The sequence below is a fragment of the Pinus tabuliformis genome, chromosome 1_2 (assembly GCF_031772625.1).
Source record: "Pinus tabuliformis cultivar Carrire ecotype Pingquan chromosome 1_2, CPIR1, whole genome shotgun sequence".
NCBI lineage: Eukaryota > Viridiplantae > Streptophyta > Pinopsida > Pinales > Pinaceae > Pinus > Pinus tabuliformis.
Genome location: NC_142298.1, coordinates 430417441 through 430438746, shown reverse-complemented (window position 1 = coordinate 430438746; position 21306 = coordinate 430417441). Strand labels below are relative to the sequence as shown.

The 21306-nt window shown below is 41.0% G+C and overlaps 1 protein-coding gene across 4 annotated transcripts in view; it reads left to right on the top strand.

Annotated features, from left to right (window-relative positions):
- Positions 1-21306, top strand: part of EMB140 (EMBRYO DEFECTIVE 140) — a 342658-nt gene that overhangs the window by 31067 nt on the left and 290285 nt on the right. For all 4 annotated transcript variants that reach the window (XM_089395342.1, XM_089395341.1, XM_089395343.1 and 1 more), the window contains one exon: positions 434-567. In XM_089395342.1, the coding sequence (XP_089251468.1) occupies positions 434-567 (134 nt within the window). The remainder of the gene's footprint in view (positions 1-433; positions 568-21306) is intronic.

Here is a 21306-nt window from a genome sequence, read left to right as displayed (position 1 = left end):
GATAATTAATAACTGGGTAATAAGTTGGCTATTTACATTTGCAGCCATTTCTTGGAGGGCTTCAGAAGCCACATGGTCATATTATCTAAAAGCTGATTGGACATTCCTCAGTTGTGAGGTGTTTCTAGTGATTTTAACATAATCTAACGTAAAACTTTCCATAATGTTTTTTCATTAAGTTATAAAACAATTCCATTTCTGCAAACAGTACTGTATAAGGCAAATCAGTACAGCTATCAAGAAATTCAGTTTCTGCAAGCAATATTATAGTAGGAAAATTAATACAAAAGTCAATTACTGTAAACATTTGATACGCAATAGGAACAAAGTACATCCAGACATTGATGTGGAATAAATGAAAAATGGCATTCAAGCACACAGAGAAGCTTGTGGGCTACTTTTGATGAAGCAGTGTAATTTGTATTTTTTGCAGTACATTCAAGCACTTAGAAAATACGGCCATGTGGAGAAGCTTCGAAAAGCAAGAGAAGCAATGAGTGCATTGTTTCCTCTGAATCCTACGATGTGGCAGGAGTGGACAAAGGATGAAGCTTGCTTGATTACCAGGTATATATATGTACATGTTTGTGATATGTGTGGGTGCATGTATCATGATTACCATGTTATATTGATGTTCTAATTATGTTGTTACATTTCATATAATTAATATTCATTTACCTTCAAGTCTACTATAATTAGGGACAATATCGCTTGACTACATGCTACGGGTCTGCACCTTCTCTTATTACAAGGAAAATATGCTGCAGGTCTGCACCTTCACTTGGAACGAAGGTGACATTTGGCTTTTTTATTAAATTCCCTTTGATTTATGCTGCTCAGAATTAAATTCAAGAGGCCTTTTGACAAATTGAAGTAGCTAAAATCAAGAAATACAAGAACTAGGACACATCTGTTATGCTATACCTTTAAAATCTTGCAGAGAGTTGAATTTTATGCCAAAAAGAGCATCATCATAGTTATTCTGTTAATTGACAGACTGTTTAGCCCAAATAGAGCAGTTCAAACAGATTGATTGCCGATACATGTCACTAAACTCAATTACCAGACCCTACTTACGAAGGAAGAATTCAGCTGGATTTTTTTTGCAAAAACCGTAGAACTCTACTGTATTTTTTGTGGACTTCAAAGTCAAACACACACACGTAAACAACCACCTAACAGATATTTATTGGCTTCAAAATCTCCAGATCAAGCTGACTGGAGACTTGTGAATATATTTTTTTCCCACATTAGTGGCTTGTTATAGAACTTCTACCTGTATCCATTGATTATTATTTGCATCACATGTTTGTCAATGCTTTTCTTCTTGACTGCTACATTGTGGAAAACTTGTTCAACCTCATAGTGACCAAGCCAATGTGCTTGAAACTTTCCTGGAAAATCATCATATCTTGAATCATTTAAATTTCAAACTTTATCAAAGCTTATTGGTTGTTTGCAAAAGTTTAAATGATGCACAGTGAGAGACAATGTCGACATTAAATGCCCTTAACAAGATGCATGAAGACAAGTGTCTCAATTTCGAAGCTCACTGGCTGTATGCAAAGTTTATATCTTCAATTTAATCAACTGCACTGCATGCCTTCTGTAATCTAGTAGATGTGGGCTAAATTCTAAAACATTTTGCATGCTTCCAAGTTACATGGTAAGCCTGCACTGCTTCAGAAAGCCTTTCTACTGATTCTCATCTTCATGATTTTTGGAAGCATATTTTCCAGCTCCTGATCTAGTACCTCAACTTGGTCATTCATCTGAGGATGATTCGTTATTATTTCTTCAAGTCTTAATTCGGTAACCTTTTGTCAGGGCCTAAGCTACTTTAATGACAAATGGCATACAATGATCACTGAAGAACTCACCAGGAATTTTGTAATGTGTGAACATATTTTTTGTACAAGAAAAAGTAGCATTCTCCACTGTGGCTTCTCAGTCTATTTTGTGAAATAATCTGCAAACAAGCATGTATCTACTGTGCATCTGTGAGGCACGTGAAATGGCAAACTCAAAGTCAGTGTATTATTTTATAAAGTGCTCCAAGAACAACATCAGTTGCAAGCACATAATGCTGGCCTGTGAAGGTCTTGCCATTTTTTGGTGTAAGCATTGTTGCCACAAAATATAGCAGGCCTTGTAGATGGGTACCCAACAAGGCAATCACTAGACCAAGTGACAACAATAAGATAGTAGCCCACTGTCACCACAGCCACTACCCCTGCTCTTTATGGACTTTGACCAATGGGAGGATTCCTAGTATATAGGTCACCTAAGAGATACTCTAGGCTTAAAGGTACAAGGTGACAAAATAGGCTTTTAAGGGATTACTCACTTTGGTGCAAGGCTCAAGCAATGAGGAGATGCAATTTGCTTCCTTTTGAGAGACCAAACTAGAGCACACTTGACCTATGGCTTGATTAAATTATCGAGTGAAATGGAGTGGCTTGTGATCAGGGTACCAAGAAAAGGTTTCCAACAATGTATATCATCCTGGCCATCACCCTGGTTCCTACAGGTTCTACGAACCTCTTTCATCATATAGGAACCTATGATTGTCCCAACCCTTGGTGGGCAATGAACCACCCTACCTTAAAAGGGGGTATTCACTACTATATCATATACATCATGCTCTTACCCCTTGAGCCCCTAAGCAGTTAGTCAAAGAATATCATAAAAAGGAAAAAGGCATATAAAGTAGGGTGAAAAAATCAAGGTCGGGGCACCTCATGTACCACGATTGCTCCCTCCTATACATTATAAACCTAAGTATGGGCTCCCCTTTTATTAGCTACCCTTGTACTCTAGCATCATTTCTCCCCCCTGGGTCCACATTCCTCCACTGGCTAGCACACCCCTTCCCCTTGCCCCCCCACCTTGGGTCAGGCCGGGAATGATGACCCAGAGGTTGATGTAGCGGAAAAAAAATATAAAAACATATTTGGCCACATTCAATAGGAAATTGTACCACAAAATGCAAAAGATGGCTAGGATAAAAACATTTAGCACGTGGGCAAAAACCAATACATGAGCTCTACCCCATCATCCTGGCCATCACCTTGGTTCCTACAGGTTCTACGAACCTCCTCCATCATATAGGAACCTATGATTGTCACAACCCTTGGTGGGGAATGAACCACCCTACCTTAAAAGGGGGTATTCACTGCTATATCTTATGCATGATGCTCTTACCCCTTGAGCCCCTAAGCAGTTAGTCAAAGAAAATCATAAAAAGCCAAAAGACATATAAAGTAGGGTGAAAAAATCAAGGTCGGCGCACCTCATGTACCACGATTTCCCTCCTATACATTATAAACCCAAGTATGGACTTCCCTCTTATTAGCTACCCTTGTACCCCAGCTTGTGACCCAGGGCTCCCCCATCTCATCCCCTTCTTCATTCACCTATTTGTCACATGCCACCACCTTTTGAAGGATGTACCTTGACTATATTATCCCCTTTAGAAGTAGAAACCACCTAATAGGATTCTTGGTTAACCCCATTTGGAATTTAGGAGACATTAACACATCCCGAAGCCCATTATGGATGGGCAGGCCATTGTGAAGTCCCGACATGTGGTCCATGATTGATAAACTCATTTACTCAATTTCTCTAATGACTTCTTGTATTGGAAGGCTAGGGGACGCATTGGATCTTATGCAGAATTGCAGATGGTCTCCATTTTGGGTTTGGTCTCCCTATATGGGGTCCTAATCCTCCAGAGGGCTACATTGGCACATGTAGGATGTGCGTTGAGAGCCATTGGCCTCCACAACAACATACGACATTCCATGGATTCCTATAGCCATTCAGAGATTGCTCATGGTTCACTTATTGGACAAGGACGATGCACTTGATCCATCATGTTCAATTGGCCCCAAAATTGCACCATACACTTGGCAGATGATCCAGGACTTGCACGATGATGTAGCATCACCTACACCATCATCCTAGCCCTTGCAGGCGGTCTACAGGCATCTTCGATTTGTTTGGAGACCCATGAGGACACTTGTGTGCCCTCACATGTCATTTGGAGCACCACAGGTTATTACAAGGGGCCAACCCTTTGTCCACTGCTTTTGAGGGTCTTATTCTTCATAGTGGCACCAATGGACCTCATTAGCCCTCTTGGAAGGCCCCACGACATGCATAGATTATTAATTAACCTCTTGAGAGACTTACTCTTTCATTTATGAGCTAGCTTGGTGGGTTTGTCACCAAAAGTTGAATTATTAGAACATTATTATATTTTTGGGGCTTATTGTTAATTTTAGGATAACAATGGTATGTTCATGCTTAGAGCAATTTTACTTCAATTTTCTTTATTAGCCCAATATCATATCCAGTATAGCAATCACATCAACATGATAGTAAAATGCAGATAGAACATAAACAAAAACAATAGAAGACAAGCCAACACAAGAGGACACAAGATATGGCACCAGCCAGGGACAAAGCCCAATGTGGGGAAATCCTTGATCAATTCTTCTTATAATTCTTCAAAAGTTCAGCAAAGAGAGAGTACAATTTACAATATTCACTTGCCCAAACTGATCAGTCAAAACAACAGAAACAGAAAGCCCTAACCAGAAAGTCAGCGCTGGGCAACAGGGCTGAAATTGACCTCGAAAATAACTCGGTCAACCTTGGTCAACTCGACCTCCAATAGCAAGATAATGCAGCCCAAAACAGTCTAAAATAACTAGTCAAATATTGTCAACAAAAGTCAACGCAACAACTTGAATTAGGGCAGTCAACGCTAGTCAACGCAAGGGTCAAACTGCCTCGGTGTTTGTGCCCACAACAACGGCCCTCCCAAACAGAAGTCTCCCTCACAAAACCGAATTCAAATAGGGTCAACACTGGTAAAAGTCAGCCTCCTGAAATTTTGGTCAAATCTGGTCAATGCAGCGGCTAGAAAAGATAGTGTTCCTTTTGCATGTGTGGAGAGAGAGAGGCCCAAAAATTTGTACCCAATCAAGGCGAGAGAGAGAAAGATGAATGAGATGAGATGCCAAAATGAGGAGGCACCTTGTATTTATATGCAATGTTGAAGGCTGGAGGAGGCTAATTTGATTGCTGGCCGACCTTGACAATTTGTCCATAATCAAAATAAATTCATAACTTCATTTGTACATGTCAGAATGGGATGATCTTTAGATCAATCCTACACCTCCCGGAAAGAGGAATCCAGGAAAAATATCAGCTGCCTCATAAGAGCTGTCCAAAGTGATGTTTGGCCTTAGTTGCCAAATTTAATACTCCCTCTCAACTATGGAGAACATCACCTGCCAATTGTCTAACAATTTGTACCATCCGTCACTACACTACTCTGCTGAACCATGAAGAAAGAAGAAATGATCGAGAATGTATCATACCATTCTCCACTGACCCGAAGTCAGTCTCCAACAATGGAGAGTTTGTCACACCACTCTTAATTGACCCGTAGTTAGTTTCCATTGATCCTAGATCAATATCAACATCCTAGTATAGGGAGTACGGTAATACATGATGCGTCCATCGGTTGTAACAAAAGAGCTGTTTGAGTTTCTTTAGGGGTTAATAAGGCAAATTTTAAATTGCTGTAATTTTCCAATATTCCTCTTTGGCCCATTTTCCCAGGAAGGGAGCCCATGTATGCTGAGATATTATTTTAATGAACAACATATTTGAAGGGCAAAATATTTTGTGTTATTGTGAAATTGATTTCGTTTGCTTCCACTAGTTTTATTTTCCAATTAAAAATTCCAACAATGCATTTTATTTAGTATGCTATAATTTAAATTAATAACAGCAAGGAAATTACTAGGAAGTTATATGCCAGTTTACTGGATTTTAGAAATTTAACATGGTATCAGATCTTGTACTCTAAAGAGGGAGGCCAATTTCAAGGTTGAATAGCAGTTGAGATCAACTAGCAATGAGATTGGTGGAGACTGTACGCTTTAGAGGGAGAGAGGGAGGATGTACCAGTCAAATCAATTGGCAAATGATCCAACAATTTGTAGCAGATATATTAGATTTGCAAGTGTTAAATTTCTAATACCAGCGAGATTTATTTTCTCACGACAATTTAATTTATCCCCAACAAATTATTTATTTTCCCAAATAATTTCCGAATCACCGAAAAATAAAATATCTGGTATTTTTAACTTCTAGAATTAAATATATGCAACAAAAATAAACCAAAGATATCAATCACACATTGCAGAAATAAATTCTCCCACAACAATTCTTCGTCATTTTATTATCTAGAAAATCAGGGTTTCTCGACCCACAGATATACAAGGAAAAATACAAAACCACGAAACTTGTAACACGACTCCCTCAGAATGAATTCAGTCCAAGATGACTTGACCTCAAGGAAATTAGCCTCTGGATGAAATTGACTTGAATAACTCAGCCTCGCTATACTACCAACAACTCGACCTGCACCCTCTTTGCGTGCCACTGATGTGTCCCGGGGAAAAATTGGCCCTCCAACAACTCCACGTCCTCTAGATATATTCAATCTCGCTCCAACAACTTGGCCCTGCAATCTTTTACTACTCGACCCTCCCAGATTTGCACAATCCCACTCACACTTCTTCTCTGTGCACTTGTCCATTGAGTCACTCACACTTAGAGAAAATTGCTTTCTCTGAATGATGACTCGCTCACACAACTTGTGCTCTTCGTGTGTCTTCACCTCCTCGCTAGGCTTCCTTTATAATCTTCATTGAGTCCAAATCCCTAAACTTAATCTCCCTTCTAGAACCATCTTAGAGATCAACGGTTGAGATTATTTCTAGGTCACTTAAATAATTAAATTATTTATCCTTAGAAAATAACTCAATAGTCCATAATAATTAATTTACTTTAATTATTGTACTTTTCCTAAGTTAGACTTAGGAAAGAAGACATATATCTCTTACTCCACCAAGCAAGCACTTGGAAGAGACAAATAATGTCTTCCACATGCTAAGACACCAAGCCTACGTAGAAGACCTTTTGAAGCTACCACTCATATCAACAACAGGGAGATCTTAGTAGATCTATAAATCACGAGTTATAATTCTTGTAGGTGCTTGAAGGAATAAACACACAATAGATTTTTGGTTAGATCTAGAAATGAAGCAACAAGTCTCAGGTTTGAAGGCAAATTGGATGGAGCTTCAAACTCCTTGTCCTGGAAGGCAAAGTCACCTTTATTTTGAAGGAAAATGACCCATGGGAGATTGTTGACAGGGTATTTCCTACATTGATATATCCATAGCAATTAGCAACTCATGAAAGAAGGACAACAGAGCCCAATAGGTAATCATGGATGCAATCAAATGTTGAAAATGTAGCAAGGAAGGTCTTTCGGCTTGTGCCTTAAGTAGTGAAGACCATGAGTTGTCCTTAGGAGATAGACTTTAGTGGTGGTGAGTTAATTTCTAGTTTAGGATTAGGTAAGAGGTAGATGTAGAGGACGGAGAAAAATATTTTTATTTGAATCAATCACTATGAAGGTACCAATCTAATGGCTAATAATGTGCTTTAGGGTGTGTTGAGGGTTATCCTGGGCATAGGTTGTTAGTTGAAGTTATCTTTATATTAAAAGCTAAAGAGAAGAATCTTGAAATGTGTGTCAAGCTATTCAACTTGCGCTAGAAGGCAGAGCCACAATGAAGTAGGCACACCGTTGTCCTCGTGAAAGTGGGTTGTTTGGTCAAATAATGAGAGGGATCTGAATTGCCTCATTCATTTGGTATCATTTGTGTCCAAGGCCAAGGAATATGCACAATACCTAGAACCTTCAATTGGTGAGATGGGTTGGATAAATTTTACAAGGTTTAATGTTGACACGTTTTCACCTAATGGATCACTTTTGGTTAGGGTAATAAAACACTATAGTAAGGGATCCAACTAGATTTATAATATTGTAAATGTTATCTCCCTCAAATTTCATAATATATGGGACATTTGAAGATTATATTCTCCTCAAATTCAATCTTTTGTAGATGGTATAACTAACAAATCCTCTTCATTTGTGGGATATAATGATTAGATTCGACTCTAGAATTGGAGAGAGCAAACCCTTAACTAGCTAAACAACAATCGTCATACCATGTTGCCAATGGTGTCAAGTGTAGTTAAGGCATAAGATGAGACCATCCTTTAATAGAAGGTCTTCTTTTGGTCAAGAGTCTTGTGGGACCTGAACATACTATTGGTATATGCCTCTTAATCACCCTACTAATCTCTCATTTAGGAGGATAGGAAGTGGTGAGGGCATTCATGGAATATCTTAGTGGAGGGAGACACTTAATAGAAATGTTGATAGATTGAAGAAGTGAGGAGGCTGTTGAAAAATTGAGTAGTTACGATCAGTCTTTTCATTGGCAAATAACGGAGACAATTCATATTTTTGACTTTGACCAAGTCGGCCTTAAGAAGGTTAAGTCAGCTGACATGTGTGAGAAGGCACCTCCTCAACCACACATATATATGAATTCGTTGGACCTCATTTTGGCATCTCATCATCACACAATTCGATCTGAATATTGCAGAGGTTAATCCACACATGTGAAGGAGTTAAGGAGACATTTCAGACGAACGTTGACCAACTTCTTTCTATCTGTTTCGACTTGCTTTGACTTGCATTGACTTGGGCCATTCGACATCTATTTGACTGTCTTGGAGGGCCAAAGATTGCAGAGGATAATTGACTTGACTTGACTAAGATTCTGACTTGTTTTTGTTAAAATTGGCAACTAGGGCCAAATTCCACCTTGGAACAACTCATTTGATGGATATGATGATTGCATTAAATTCCTCTTTTTTGAGAGGACCAAAATTGATATAAAGATCGTCCAATTTGGACATGCAGAAGTCTGTTTTTGAATTTATGCCCACACATGTGCAAATTGTTCAGGTCGGCCACATCATCTTGTAGGCTTATGAAGCCCAATGGACGTGTCTCTTCACCCTCAACGACTTGTATAAATACAAGTGAACTCTCACCTCATTTGGCATCATTATCACTCACACATTCTTCTCTCTCTTTCTCTCATTGGTTCGTACAACTATTGGTCATTCTCTTTCTCTCACAATTATGGTAACAGAGGATGAATCCAGACGGATTACAGGGCCAAAATTTCAGAAGTGTTGTAGGGTTTGACCAATGTTGACCAAGTACTTTAACTCATGCTTTGATTGCGATTTTTGTGGGAAAATTTCGTTTTTGGCAGGTTGTACTGTTTGGCACCGGTACTGAGAATTTTTGGGCACTTTGATGACAAGGTTGACCGCAAAGTTGACCAAGTTTGAACGCAGTTTTCAGGACTGTTTTGGGCTGACTTTGACCACCTTATCAGGCCGAGTTTGACTAGGTATGATTGAGCTCCAAAGAGGAAGATTTGATGTTGTGTTGACCATCTTTGACTTTTTGGTTAGAGTTGAATATGACTACAGTTGATTGCCGATTTAACAGGGTTGTTTTGACTGTGATTTGGCAAGTCCACTTTGACTTTTCGTACTCTCTCTCTCTGTTGAACATTTGATATAATTGATCCGAATTGGATCATTATATTGTTTGTCATCCATCTCGATGCATTTGGAGTAGAAAAAGTGGAGGAATTAACTCATGGGACTGTTTTTACCGGCAAGACCTAGTTTGGCGCAAAGGGGTTTGAAACCTTCCGAGAGTGTTTTGAGGCATCAAACGACCTTTTTTGGGGGTAAAAATTTGCGCTTTTGCACAACACTTTTTCATGTTATTCTACACACAAAGACCTTTCCAACGACGTAATAAGCGTGTCAATCAGAGTCTGTATGCAAAAGTTATGCCACTCAGAAGTTGACCTTCCTGTTTTCACACCTATAGTTCGGGAGGATGCCGCGTCAGCACCCATTATTCATGGAAAAGGGGCTAGCCATGTGTTTGTGATGTAAAAGATTCTAGAAGAGTCCATTTTGTAACTCTAGCTAAGAGTTGATGTAGTCAAACTTAACCACTAGTAGGCTATTGTGATGTGTTATAATCGGGCCACTAGGAGGAAGATGTATTCCATTTTTTCAAGAGCATTTTGTTCCATAGCTGGGCAAAGATAGCCAGGAGAGATAGGAGGTAGAGCACACAAAGAGGATCTGTGTATTGTAGCAGCGCACGAACCATAGGCATTACTTCTTTGTACCTGTAGCCATATTTCCAGACAGAGAAAGAGAGCGAAGTGACCTCACCTTCCAGCTGGGTTTTCTCTCGAAAGGGTTTCCTAGAGAGCATATCTTGTGTCTTGTGTGTGTGTGTGCTTATTTTGTCGTTCTCTACTTTTCTGCATAATTTCCATTCACATGCATGCACTAATTACAGTTAAATCCACAGATCTTAAAGTTTAATAAATTGTAATAGTGTAGAATTTTCAGAGTTTTAATATAATATTATTAGATCTGTTGTGACGAACTGTCCAGTGGAATATCCACGACAGTTTACGGATCATTTGGTATCAGAGTGGGTTTCTTTGGGTATTTTGTGGAGATTGGATGTATTTAGATTGGTGGGGCCAAAAATCGTAAAACCCTAATCATGGGTGACGAATCTGTAAACGAGCCTCGTGATCCTGTAGAGGTGAGGTTTTAACTTTTCGCTGGCTCGAACAAGTCGCGGATATAAACCACAATCTAAACCTCCTCATGGCGGCCTTAAGCAATAAGTTGGTGATATTTGGAGAAGGCGGGGGTTTGAATCCAGAGGACAAATCAGAAGGGGGATCGGGAGATCGGGAAGACACTGAGAACCAACCGAAGAAGGAACCTAGAAAAGATCAACTCAGTTTGAGTGTCGTGAATCAATCCCTGTTCAAAATGGAAGCAAAAGTCGATATCAAGCTGTACCACGATGGGATCGATGCTTTGACGCTGAACCACTGGTTGTAGCAACTGGAAGTTTATTTCAACGTCCATGAGATCGAGGAAGGGCAAAAGATCTCATTCACGCGACTGAAATTAGAGGGCCATGCACTGACTTGGTGGGAGAGCCACACGGAAACACTGAGGTTGGAGGGAGAACCTCTAGTGACTAAGTGGGAGGTTTTGAAAACCCTCATGAAGTCACAGTTTTATCCCATTGGGTGCGTGGAGGACCAGTGGATCCGGTGGCATTTCTTCAGGCAAAAGCCGCCGGGCCAAAGCCTGCAGGAGTACACCACAGAATTCAGAAAGATGGCTATAATGATGGGTATCTCTCCAAAGAACCTAGATGTACTCCTCAAGTATTTGGGGGGTCTGCATCGCCATCTGTGTGAGCAAGTGATGTTCAAGCCCAAATCAGTAGACGAGGCTTGTGTACAAACACAGTACCAGAAGAACATTGGCCTGAAAAGAGCGCAATCAAGTGGATCGAAGCAAAAGGAGCAACATGAAGCTTCTAAAGAGGGGAAGAAGAAGCAAAAAGGGGGAAAAGATAAAAAGACGACAACCACAACACACCAATGCAAAGATCCTAGCAACCACTACAACATTGATGGCCATATAGAGGAGATGTGATGGAAGTTGCATCCGAAGCTAAACCCGAACAACAAGAAGAAAGATAATAAGAAGAAGAATCAAATGGCTACTGATTTGAGCAACCAAGTTGAAAGCAACTCGGACGTGGATGAGAAGATCGTCTGTACATCAGTGCAAAAGGAGGTGAATCTGAGTATTCTTAAACAACAGGAAGAGAAAGAAATGACCAAACTCTTCCATATAAAGATATAGGTCAAGAAGACAAATATTGATGCTCTGTTTGACTCAACATCACAGGGGAATTTCATTGCAGCAGAGTTGGTCAAGAAGTTGAGGCTGGAACTTTGTGATCATCCAAACCCATATCCATTGGGATGGGTAAATAAGGATGTAGAACTAAAAGTAACAAAACAATGCAAAATTAGATTTACTATTAGTGCTAATTTTATTGAAGTAGATCTGGATGTGGTTCCCCTTGATGTATCTGGAGTCGCGTTTGGGAGTCCATAGATGTACATGCGTGATGCAATATTCATGAGGAGAGCTATCCAGTACCAGCTCATCAAGGATGGAAAATCGTTCATCATCAAAGCGCACAAAGGAAAGTCGAGAATTTCATTGGTAAGTGCCAACCGGGCCAAGAAATTGATCAGTTCAAGCAAGAAGTATGTTTTATTGTTTTTAAGAGAAAGTCAATCTGAAGAGGAGTCAATAAGAGGCAAGGCATCCCTGGAGGGGTGTACTAAGAAACATAAACAACAATTGGAGGATTTGTTACAAGCATACAAGGATGTGTTCCGAGAACCTAAAGGGTTACCACCTAAGAGAGAAGTGGAGCACGAGATCCAGCTATTGCCAGACTCCCCATTACCAAATATTGGGCTGTACAGGCAGTTTGTTATAGAAGCAAGTGAGGTGAAGAAACAGTTGCAGCAACTGTTGGAACATGGTGTCATTCAATCAAGTACATCACCATGTGGGTCACCCATCATCATTGTTCCAAAGAAGGATGGGACTTGGCGGATGTGTATAGATTACAGGGTGTTGAATAAAATCATGCTCAAGAACAGATACCCCCTGCCCAGGATAGACGATTTGCTAGATCAATTGCAACAAGCAAAGTATTTCACCAAGCTGGACTTGAAGTCTGGATATCACCAGGTTCGAGTCAAAGAAGAAGATACATGGAAGACCGCCTTCAAAACCAGGCAAGGTTTGTATGAGTGGTTAGTTATGCCATTTGGCCTATGTAATGCACCAACTATATTTATGAGATTAATGAATGATATACTGCACCCTTTTATAGATTCATTTGTTATTGTCTATCTGGATGATATACTAGTATATAGTGTTACTTGGGAGGAGCATATTTCACATTTGACGCAGGTGCTGGAAACATTGAAGAAGCACCAGCTGCTAGCAAATCTCAAGAAGTGTGAGTTTGTGTAGCAATCTTTGGTGTATCTGGGGTATGTGATTGGTGGAGGAGAGTTGAAGATAGATCCTTCCAAGATGGAGGCCATCATGAAATGGTCGATGCCTACTAATGTTTATGAGGTCAGGAGTTTCATTGGGGCAACACAGTACCTGAGGAAATTCATAGCCTCATTTTCAGTGGTAGCAGCACTGCTCCATGCCATAATAGCAAGTGGCAAGAGTTTCCAGTGGGGAAAAGGTCAGCAGAAGGCTTTCGAGGAGCTAAAGAAGAAGATCAGCCAAGCACCAGTTTTGGCATTACCAAACTTTCAACGACCCTTTGAAGTGGAGACAGATGCGAGTGGGTATGCTATGGGTGCTGTCTTGATGCAAGGAGGAAGGCTCGTTTGCTACCATTATAAAGTATTTCATGCGGCAATTCTTAACTACCCTACCTACGATAAGGAGTTGTATGCCATGGTGCAAGCTTTGAAGAAGTGTAAGTGTTGAGATTTCTAAGTCTGACACGTCAGAAATCCCTACTGCATTATCTGGTTTATTTTCTCCTACTTGTTCTTTTCATTAACACGTTATTTATAAATAGAAATACCGAAAATAAACACAAATATAGCCTTAATACATATGCAGACCAACAATTGAAATAACTGAGACAAACACACAAGGGACAACGTTATTTTTAGAGAATCGTCCCCGGAAAAACCCAATGCGGGAAAATTGGTGCAACAGATATGAGGGTTTTATTATTATGCAATTCTTGAATACAACTAGGGTGCTAGAAATGGCTCACCCAACAGAGAATGCCCTCAGCAAAAGCACCTCTCCTCGGAGACAAATATTGCGGTTGATCAGTCACCGAATGATCGATCCCACAACAACTATGGCAGCTCCTTAGCCGGACAACAAAAGCTGCTCCAAGCTTCTTCATTGCTCTGCGTCACTCTGCTAGGGACTGCGTCACCCTCTTAGCGCACCAACACTTAGTCTGCCCCACGAAAATCACCCAACGCTGACTCTTGGCCCTGCATCAACTCTACTAGCCTCTGCGTAGCTACTAATGCCTCTGCTTCAGCCCCTTGGCTCTTTGCGTCAACCCCTTGGCCCTCTGCGTCACCCACGCTGGCCTCCTCAACCTCTGCGTAAGTCCCAGCTGCCTCTGCGTCAACCTCCGGAGGCTCTACGTTGTCTCTCTGCTATGTATTCTCGACCTTGTGTCAAATTGCCCTTCACTGCAGCATATCACTAGCTCGATTTTCTCAGCAAAAGCACGCTTTAGAAAATTGAACAAACTGATCAATTTTGGTGTATCTCCAACTGACCCTCAAGCCTCCTCTTATACCTTTCATGTTTAGTCTCCAACGACCGAGATTACATTCCTAATCAACGACTAAGATTAGATTTGGCTTGATTCATGTCATTTAGAACATTCTCACCCAGTTTTATATTAATACCCATTAATATTTTAATTTTCCTAAGTTTATACTTAGGACCCCATTAAAAATATTAATTATTTTAATATCTCTCCAACCGGGTGGAATTTCCCCAAACGATTTCTGGGTCTTGGAGACCTTATGTGCCTTAGCCTCTCCACCAATTTTCATGGCTAGAGCACATTTGATGCTACCACAAATCAACATCCCCTCTTAGCGAGGAATGTGCTCTAGTAATGTTTCACCATGGAAACATCACACTAATCCTTTGCACCAGTACCCGTGTTGATGCTCGGCTTGTTGCCTCACATCATCTACACTGCTGCTTCCTGTACTGCTGCCCATGACAACGCCACTGCGACTGCTACCCATGACACTGCCACTGCGACTGCTACATCTGTACTGCAACTCCCTCTCAATATGCTGCCCATGCTGCTCCTAGCACTGCCACTGCCAACTGCTGCACTGCCACTGCCACTGCCAACTGCTACACTGTCACTGCCACTGCCAACTGCTGCACTGCAACTCTGTTACTGAGAAGTAGGTAACTAACTTCTCCCAAACACTGACATCCCAGTCAGTGTGGAAGCCTCATGAAATTGAAGCTGCCTCTGTTGCTATTCTGTGCTCCCTCTGTTGCCACTGCGTTGCTGCATACACCTCTGTGCCTCTCGCACTGCTGCAACCTCCACTGCGTTGCCTCATATTTCTGCACCCAAGCACTGCCTTGTTTCTCCACTACACTTTGCTCCACCCGACATCTGTCATTCTGCTATTGTTGTTAAGGGCTACCGTAGCCGAATATGATCCAAGAGTTTGGGCACTTCAAGGATCCTGCCCCTAGTATGTAGTCCTCCTGACTACAACTCGATGTCTCCCCACCTCTTCTCTAGAGGTGCATGAGCATTCATGGCACAGTCGTCATCAATCTCAACCTCTTTCTCCGCCTTAGCTGGAGCTGCCTTAGAATTAGAAGCCTCTCCCTTGTTTTTCTTCCTAGGACACTGGGATGCATAATGTCCCAGCTCCCCACAATGGAGGCACTTCACCTTGGAGATGTCCTTCTTCTTCCTCTTCCTTTGCTGTCCCGTAGATGCTAGAGCTGCATTCTCCTTCTCCTCTTTCTTGATTCGACTTCACTTGCTACTACTCCCCGCCGTGGTCAACCTCCTGATCTCTTCTTGGCGAAGAGCTGCCCACATCTCCTCCCAACCTGGAAGAGTAGCCCTGCCCAAAATACTTGGGACAAATGTCTCCTACTCGGAGACTGCATTCAAGGCAGTCCTGACCATAAATTTTGGATCAAGTGTAGACCCCATGGAAGTAAGCTGGTCGCGAATCTCCTGCAATTTGAGAAGGAATGGATCTATTTGCTCTCCCTTTTGCATCTGATATGACCGCAACTGATTTTCCAATAGCATCTTCTGCTGCATGGAAGTGCTCTGATACAAGGTTGTCAAAGTATTTCACATCTCCTTTGCTGTGTTCTTTTCAGCAATATGTGGTATGGCATGATCTTTGACCCCGTCTAGGATAATGCACTTCGCTCTTGCCATTGCATCCTCATACTTCTCATTCTCACCTGGATCGACCGAGATAGCCACGGTTCTCAAGGCAAAGTCCTTGATGCGATGTCGATCCAGGACTGCCAGGATCCTGGCCTTCCAGATGACAAAGTTGGAAGCCCCGTCCAACCTGTCCTAATCCCTCAGTCCGTTCACTGCCATTTCAGCTCCTCTTTTGGACTTCTTCTGAGTTTTGACTTCCCTCTTGGAAATATCCCTCTAAGTCTTGATTTCCCTCCTGGAAATCCTCTGGCCAGCTGTCGAACCGCTCCTCTCCAATCCTCCTTGCAACTGCAACTTGGATCTGGATTTCTTGGCTAGAAATCCGTCAAGGTAGCGACTCCCTCTACCTTGGTTCTATCTCCTTAGGTACTGTTTTGCACTGACAAAAACAACACCCCACCAGCTCCTCAAATCACAATCTGCACACCGCTCCCCAAGCTCCAGCAACTGAGGAAACTGAGCCTTTCAGGCTCTGCGCAATCTTGGCAACGACTGAATTTGTACCTCCTTGCCACAACGTTGATCCTTCCTTGTTGAGAAAGATGACTGGGCACTGCGTAGGTCTGATCTGCCCCTCTTTGCCTCTGCACTGACCCTCCTCCTGACTCGTAATGATGACGCAGTCTCCGTGTCACTTTCTCTCTAGCTGCTTCTGCTCTGGAACAACGCTGTCTCTCGGGATCGCTGCTACTGCTGCAAATTCTTCAGATTACTGCTAGTGCCTTCAGTTCTCTTGCCATCTGCAATCCTCTGATACCATGTTGAAATTTCTAAGTTTGACACGTCAGAAATCCCTACTGCATTATCTAGTTTATTTTCTCCTACTTGTTCCTTTCATTAACAAGTTATTTATAAATATAAATACCAAAAATAAACACAAATGCAGCCTTAACATATATGCAGAGCAACAACTAAAATAACTGAGACAAACACACAAGGGACACTGTTATTTTTGGACATTCGTCCCCGGAAAAACCCAATGCGGGAAAACCGATGCAACAGATATGAGGGTTTTATTATTATGCAGTTTTTGAATACAACCAGGGTGCCAAAAATGGTTCATCCAACAGAGAATGCCCTCGAAAGAAGTACCTCTCCTCGGAGATAGATATTCCGGTTGATCAGTCACCGGATGATCGATCCCACAGCAACTACGACAACTCCTTAGCTGGACAACAAAAGTTGCTCCAAGCTTCTCCACTGCTCTACGTCACTCTGCTAGGGACTGCGTCACCCTCTCAGCTCACCAGGACTTAGTTTGCCCCACGAAAATCACTCAACGCTGCCTCTTGGCCTTGCATCAGCCACTGATGCCTCTGCGTCAGCCCTCTGGCCCTCTGCGTCACCCACGTTGGCCTCCTTAGCCTTTGCGTAAGTCCCAACTGCCTCTGCGTCAGCGTCCCCAGGCTTTGCGTTGTCTCTCTGGCACTATCTCTGCCTCTCTACTATGTATTCTCGGCCTCGTGCAGCACTGCCCCTCGCTGGAACAGATCACTAGTTCGATTCTCTTAGCAAAACCCCGCTCCCAAAAATCGAACTGACTGATCAATTTTAGTGTATCTTCAACTGACCCTTAGGCCTCCTCTTATACTTTTCTTGTTGAGTCTTCAACAATTGAGATTACGTTCCTAATCAGCGGCTAAAATTAGATTTGGCTTGATCCATGTCATTTAGAACATTCTCACCTAGTTTTATATTAATACCCATTAATATTTTAATTTTCCTAAGTTTATACTTAAGACCCCATTAAGAATATTAATTATTTTAATATCTCTCCAACCGGGTGGAATTTCCCCAAACAATTTCTGGGTCTTGGAGATCTTATGTGCCTTAGCCTCTCCACCATTTTTCATGGCTAGAGCACATCCGATGCTACCACAAATCAACAGGAAGCACTATCAGATGGGAATTTAGATAATATTCCACACAGATCACCAGCCGTTACAATACTTGTAGGCCCAGAGTAAGCTACAACAGACCAGGCATTACAAGTGGATGGGGTTTTTACAACAATTTCATTTGGTGATCAAGTATAAGAAGGGCAACACAAATAAGTTGGTTGATATGCTTTCAAGGCCATCCACATCAAAGATTACAGTTGTGGGGACTCATATGCACATGGAGCCATTCACCCATGATGCATATTCTGAAGATGAGGACTTCAAGGAGGTGTATCTGTAGTTGTAGAGTCTGAATCATGTGCACGATGGCGACAACATCGTTGACTACCATCTCCAGGATGGATTACTCTATAGGTTGGATAAGCTATGTGTTCCTAAAGCTGAGCGTTTGCAGCTGATTAGAGAGGCTCACACCTCCAAGGTTGCAGGGAATGTTGGTGTAGGGAAGACTGTGGCTAACTTGCAGAGGTATGTGTATTGGCCCAAGATGCAAGAGCAGGTACCTAGGTTCATAAGAGGATGCATGCTTTGTTGTACCAACAAGCCTAGTAACAGGAAACATGGTTTGTATCATCCGTTACCTGTACCTACTCATCCTTGGGAAAGCATTTCCATGGAATTTGTGGGAGGTTTACCGACAACTAGGAAGGGCATGACTACCTGTTCGTGGTAGTTGACTGGTTCAGTAAGATGTGCGTTCTGATGCCCTGTAAAAAGACCATCAACGGACAAGAAGCATCAAACTTGTTCTTTGGACAGGTCTGGGTGGACTTTGGGATACCAAGGAGCATCATTTCAGACAGGGACACAAGATTTCTCAATGCATTCTCGACTACATTGTGGGAGAAGAGATCTACAACATTCCATCCACAGACAGACAAGTAGACAAAAGTAGTCAACATGACTTTGGTGCAACTTCTGAGGGGTTACAACCTGAAGCATCCGAAGACCTAGGATGAAAATCTGGTACATATACAACATTACTATAACAGAGCAGTCCACACTTCTACAGGGTTTCCCCATTTGAGACTTGTTTTGGATATTTGCCACCTTTACCTTTGGATATTGCATATGGACGACAAGGAGGAGTGAGGGAAGATCTTACAAGAGACGCTTTGAGGGCCGAAAAATTTATAGAGAAGATCAGACATATCCATCTACAGGTACAAGAAAGCTGTAGAAGTCGCAGGAGAAGTATAAGGCCAAGCATGATCGGCACAGAACAGAGAAATCATTCAAGGTGGGAGACAGATTATGGCTATAGTTGAGCAAGGAGATGTTGCAAGGGCTTGGTGACGCAACAGACCATAGGGGGCTTGCAGTTTAATAATTATCACACAACACAACATAATACTAGAAATCCACACCATAAATATGCACATAAAATATCAGAAATAATTAATAAATAAAATATTTACAAGAGAACTATTGGCCTAATCATTGGCCTCTCATTCTTCACTCTCTCACACTTACATCCCTCATGGGCTCACCTAGATTTATACAAATGGATTTGATTCCAAGGTAGGTTCTAGATCCTAAACAAACTCCCAAAATATCTCTTATTTTCCACAAAAACTCTCATCTAATCCCTTATCTCTAGATAAGATCTAGCTAACCCACAAATCTCTCAACTCTTCCAAAATATTCTCAAACCTTCTCCTAATTACAATAATTCTCATTCTCTCTTAAAACTATAGGAAAATACAATAAATAATTAAATCCTAACTTAGAAAACTAACTCATTCAGTAAACATTTCAACCCTAGGTTAGATGCTCCTGCATCAGACTCCCCAGGTAAAAGAAATTCATGGTCTCCCTACCATATGCCTTATTAAGTTGAGAAAATTTTTCCTGGATCCCAAACTTTCACTTGCAGTAAATCAGTTGCTTTGTCACGTTGTTGTTGTTCTGTAGTTGTCTTTTCTTGTCCTCTAGGCTTCCAAACTTTATGTTGTAATTCTCCTCTTGCTTTGTTAATGTATACTTGTGCAATCAAATGTATCTTGTTGTTGTCCTTCTGCGTCATTTCACAATATCTTGGGTTAAGTGTTTTTTCTATCAGTTTTCTTAATTCTTTAATCTCAATATCCAATCTAGTTTCCGATTGAAGTTTACTGTTGTTATTTGGGAACATCAATTTATATTCATCAACATTAAATTGCAAATTATATTTTATCTCAGGTTCCACATTTTTGTTGCTTGAACATTTCTCTTCTTTATCTACAACTTGATTGGATTCAGGTTCCATGAGCATCTTTTCTAGCAATTGTAGTGCTTCTTTAGATTTCATCATCATTTTACTGCCTCTTTCAGAAATCATTTCAAGAGATTGGTCTTCATCCCGCATGAAACAGAATTAGTGTCATATCCATCATCTGCGACACACCCTGCATCCACACCAGTTGTCAGATTTAAAAACAACATAATTGTTATCTTCCATCGACGATTTACTCATCATATGTGGACCTTTTAAACAATTTGTGGCGCCATCTGTGGGAGTCGAACCCACTTTCATATCAACAAATTTCATTTTAGCATCATCATCGTCCTCACTAAGCATCGATCCTCGTTCTGGTTCACAAATGAATACATTCATCTCGGTTATCTGAAGTTTTTCCGCTTCCCTTAGCAAAACTTTCAACTTGTGTTTCTGTATCCTTGCAATCAACTGCTTGATTGGCCATCTAATTGTCTTCTTCATTATCCGTCCATGTTTCTGATTCTCTAGCATCTCTATCAATGCATTAAGTTGTGCCTTCAACTCAACAATCTCTTTCTCAAATTCTTCATCACTTACGTCAACTGCTATGGCATTGCTGTGGATTTTCCCTGGATTTTGCAAATGACTATCCATAATCATCTTCATCTTCTTCTTTCTTTGCATAAGCCCCTTTGTACTCTGCTTTCTTTGTTGCAAACAACTGCAATATCCCCTATCCTTAGAATAAATTGACCAGACTTTGGGTGTCGGGCTCTGCTGATCATGCACCCATTATATTCAATGACTCAAACTTAAACGCACTTTTGACTTACTTTATGACTCTTTAACTCTAGACTTCTAAATTGACATCAACTCTTTAATGGACCTTAGGTGTCAGGTACAACCGAAAATGCACCACTTTACATATCAATATATGATTATAAGCTTTTATTTGACTTCAAGGCTTATTCATTAGAATAATTGCAATGATTAATGGTATACTTTGACTCTAACTTTGATTCATTCTTGACTTGACCCAAGCTATACAACTTAGACATTGACTTCTTGATTACAATTTTCTTCATTGACCTTTGACATCCACCCTTAACACATTCTTTACATAACATGCACTTTTGACCTTAACACCATAAACTCACCCTCTATATAACATGGACTTTTCAAGCTTCTAAAATAATGTAAAGTCTCCACTCCACCTCATTCTCTTATTATAATATTATAGAGCATTAATTCTCTCTCCTTAATTCTTCCACTCATGTTTAACCATTGAGTTC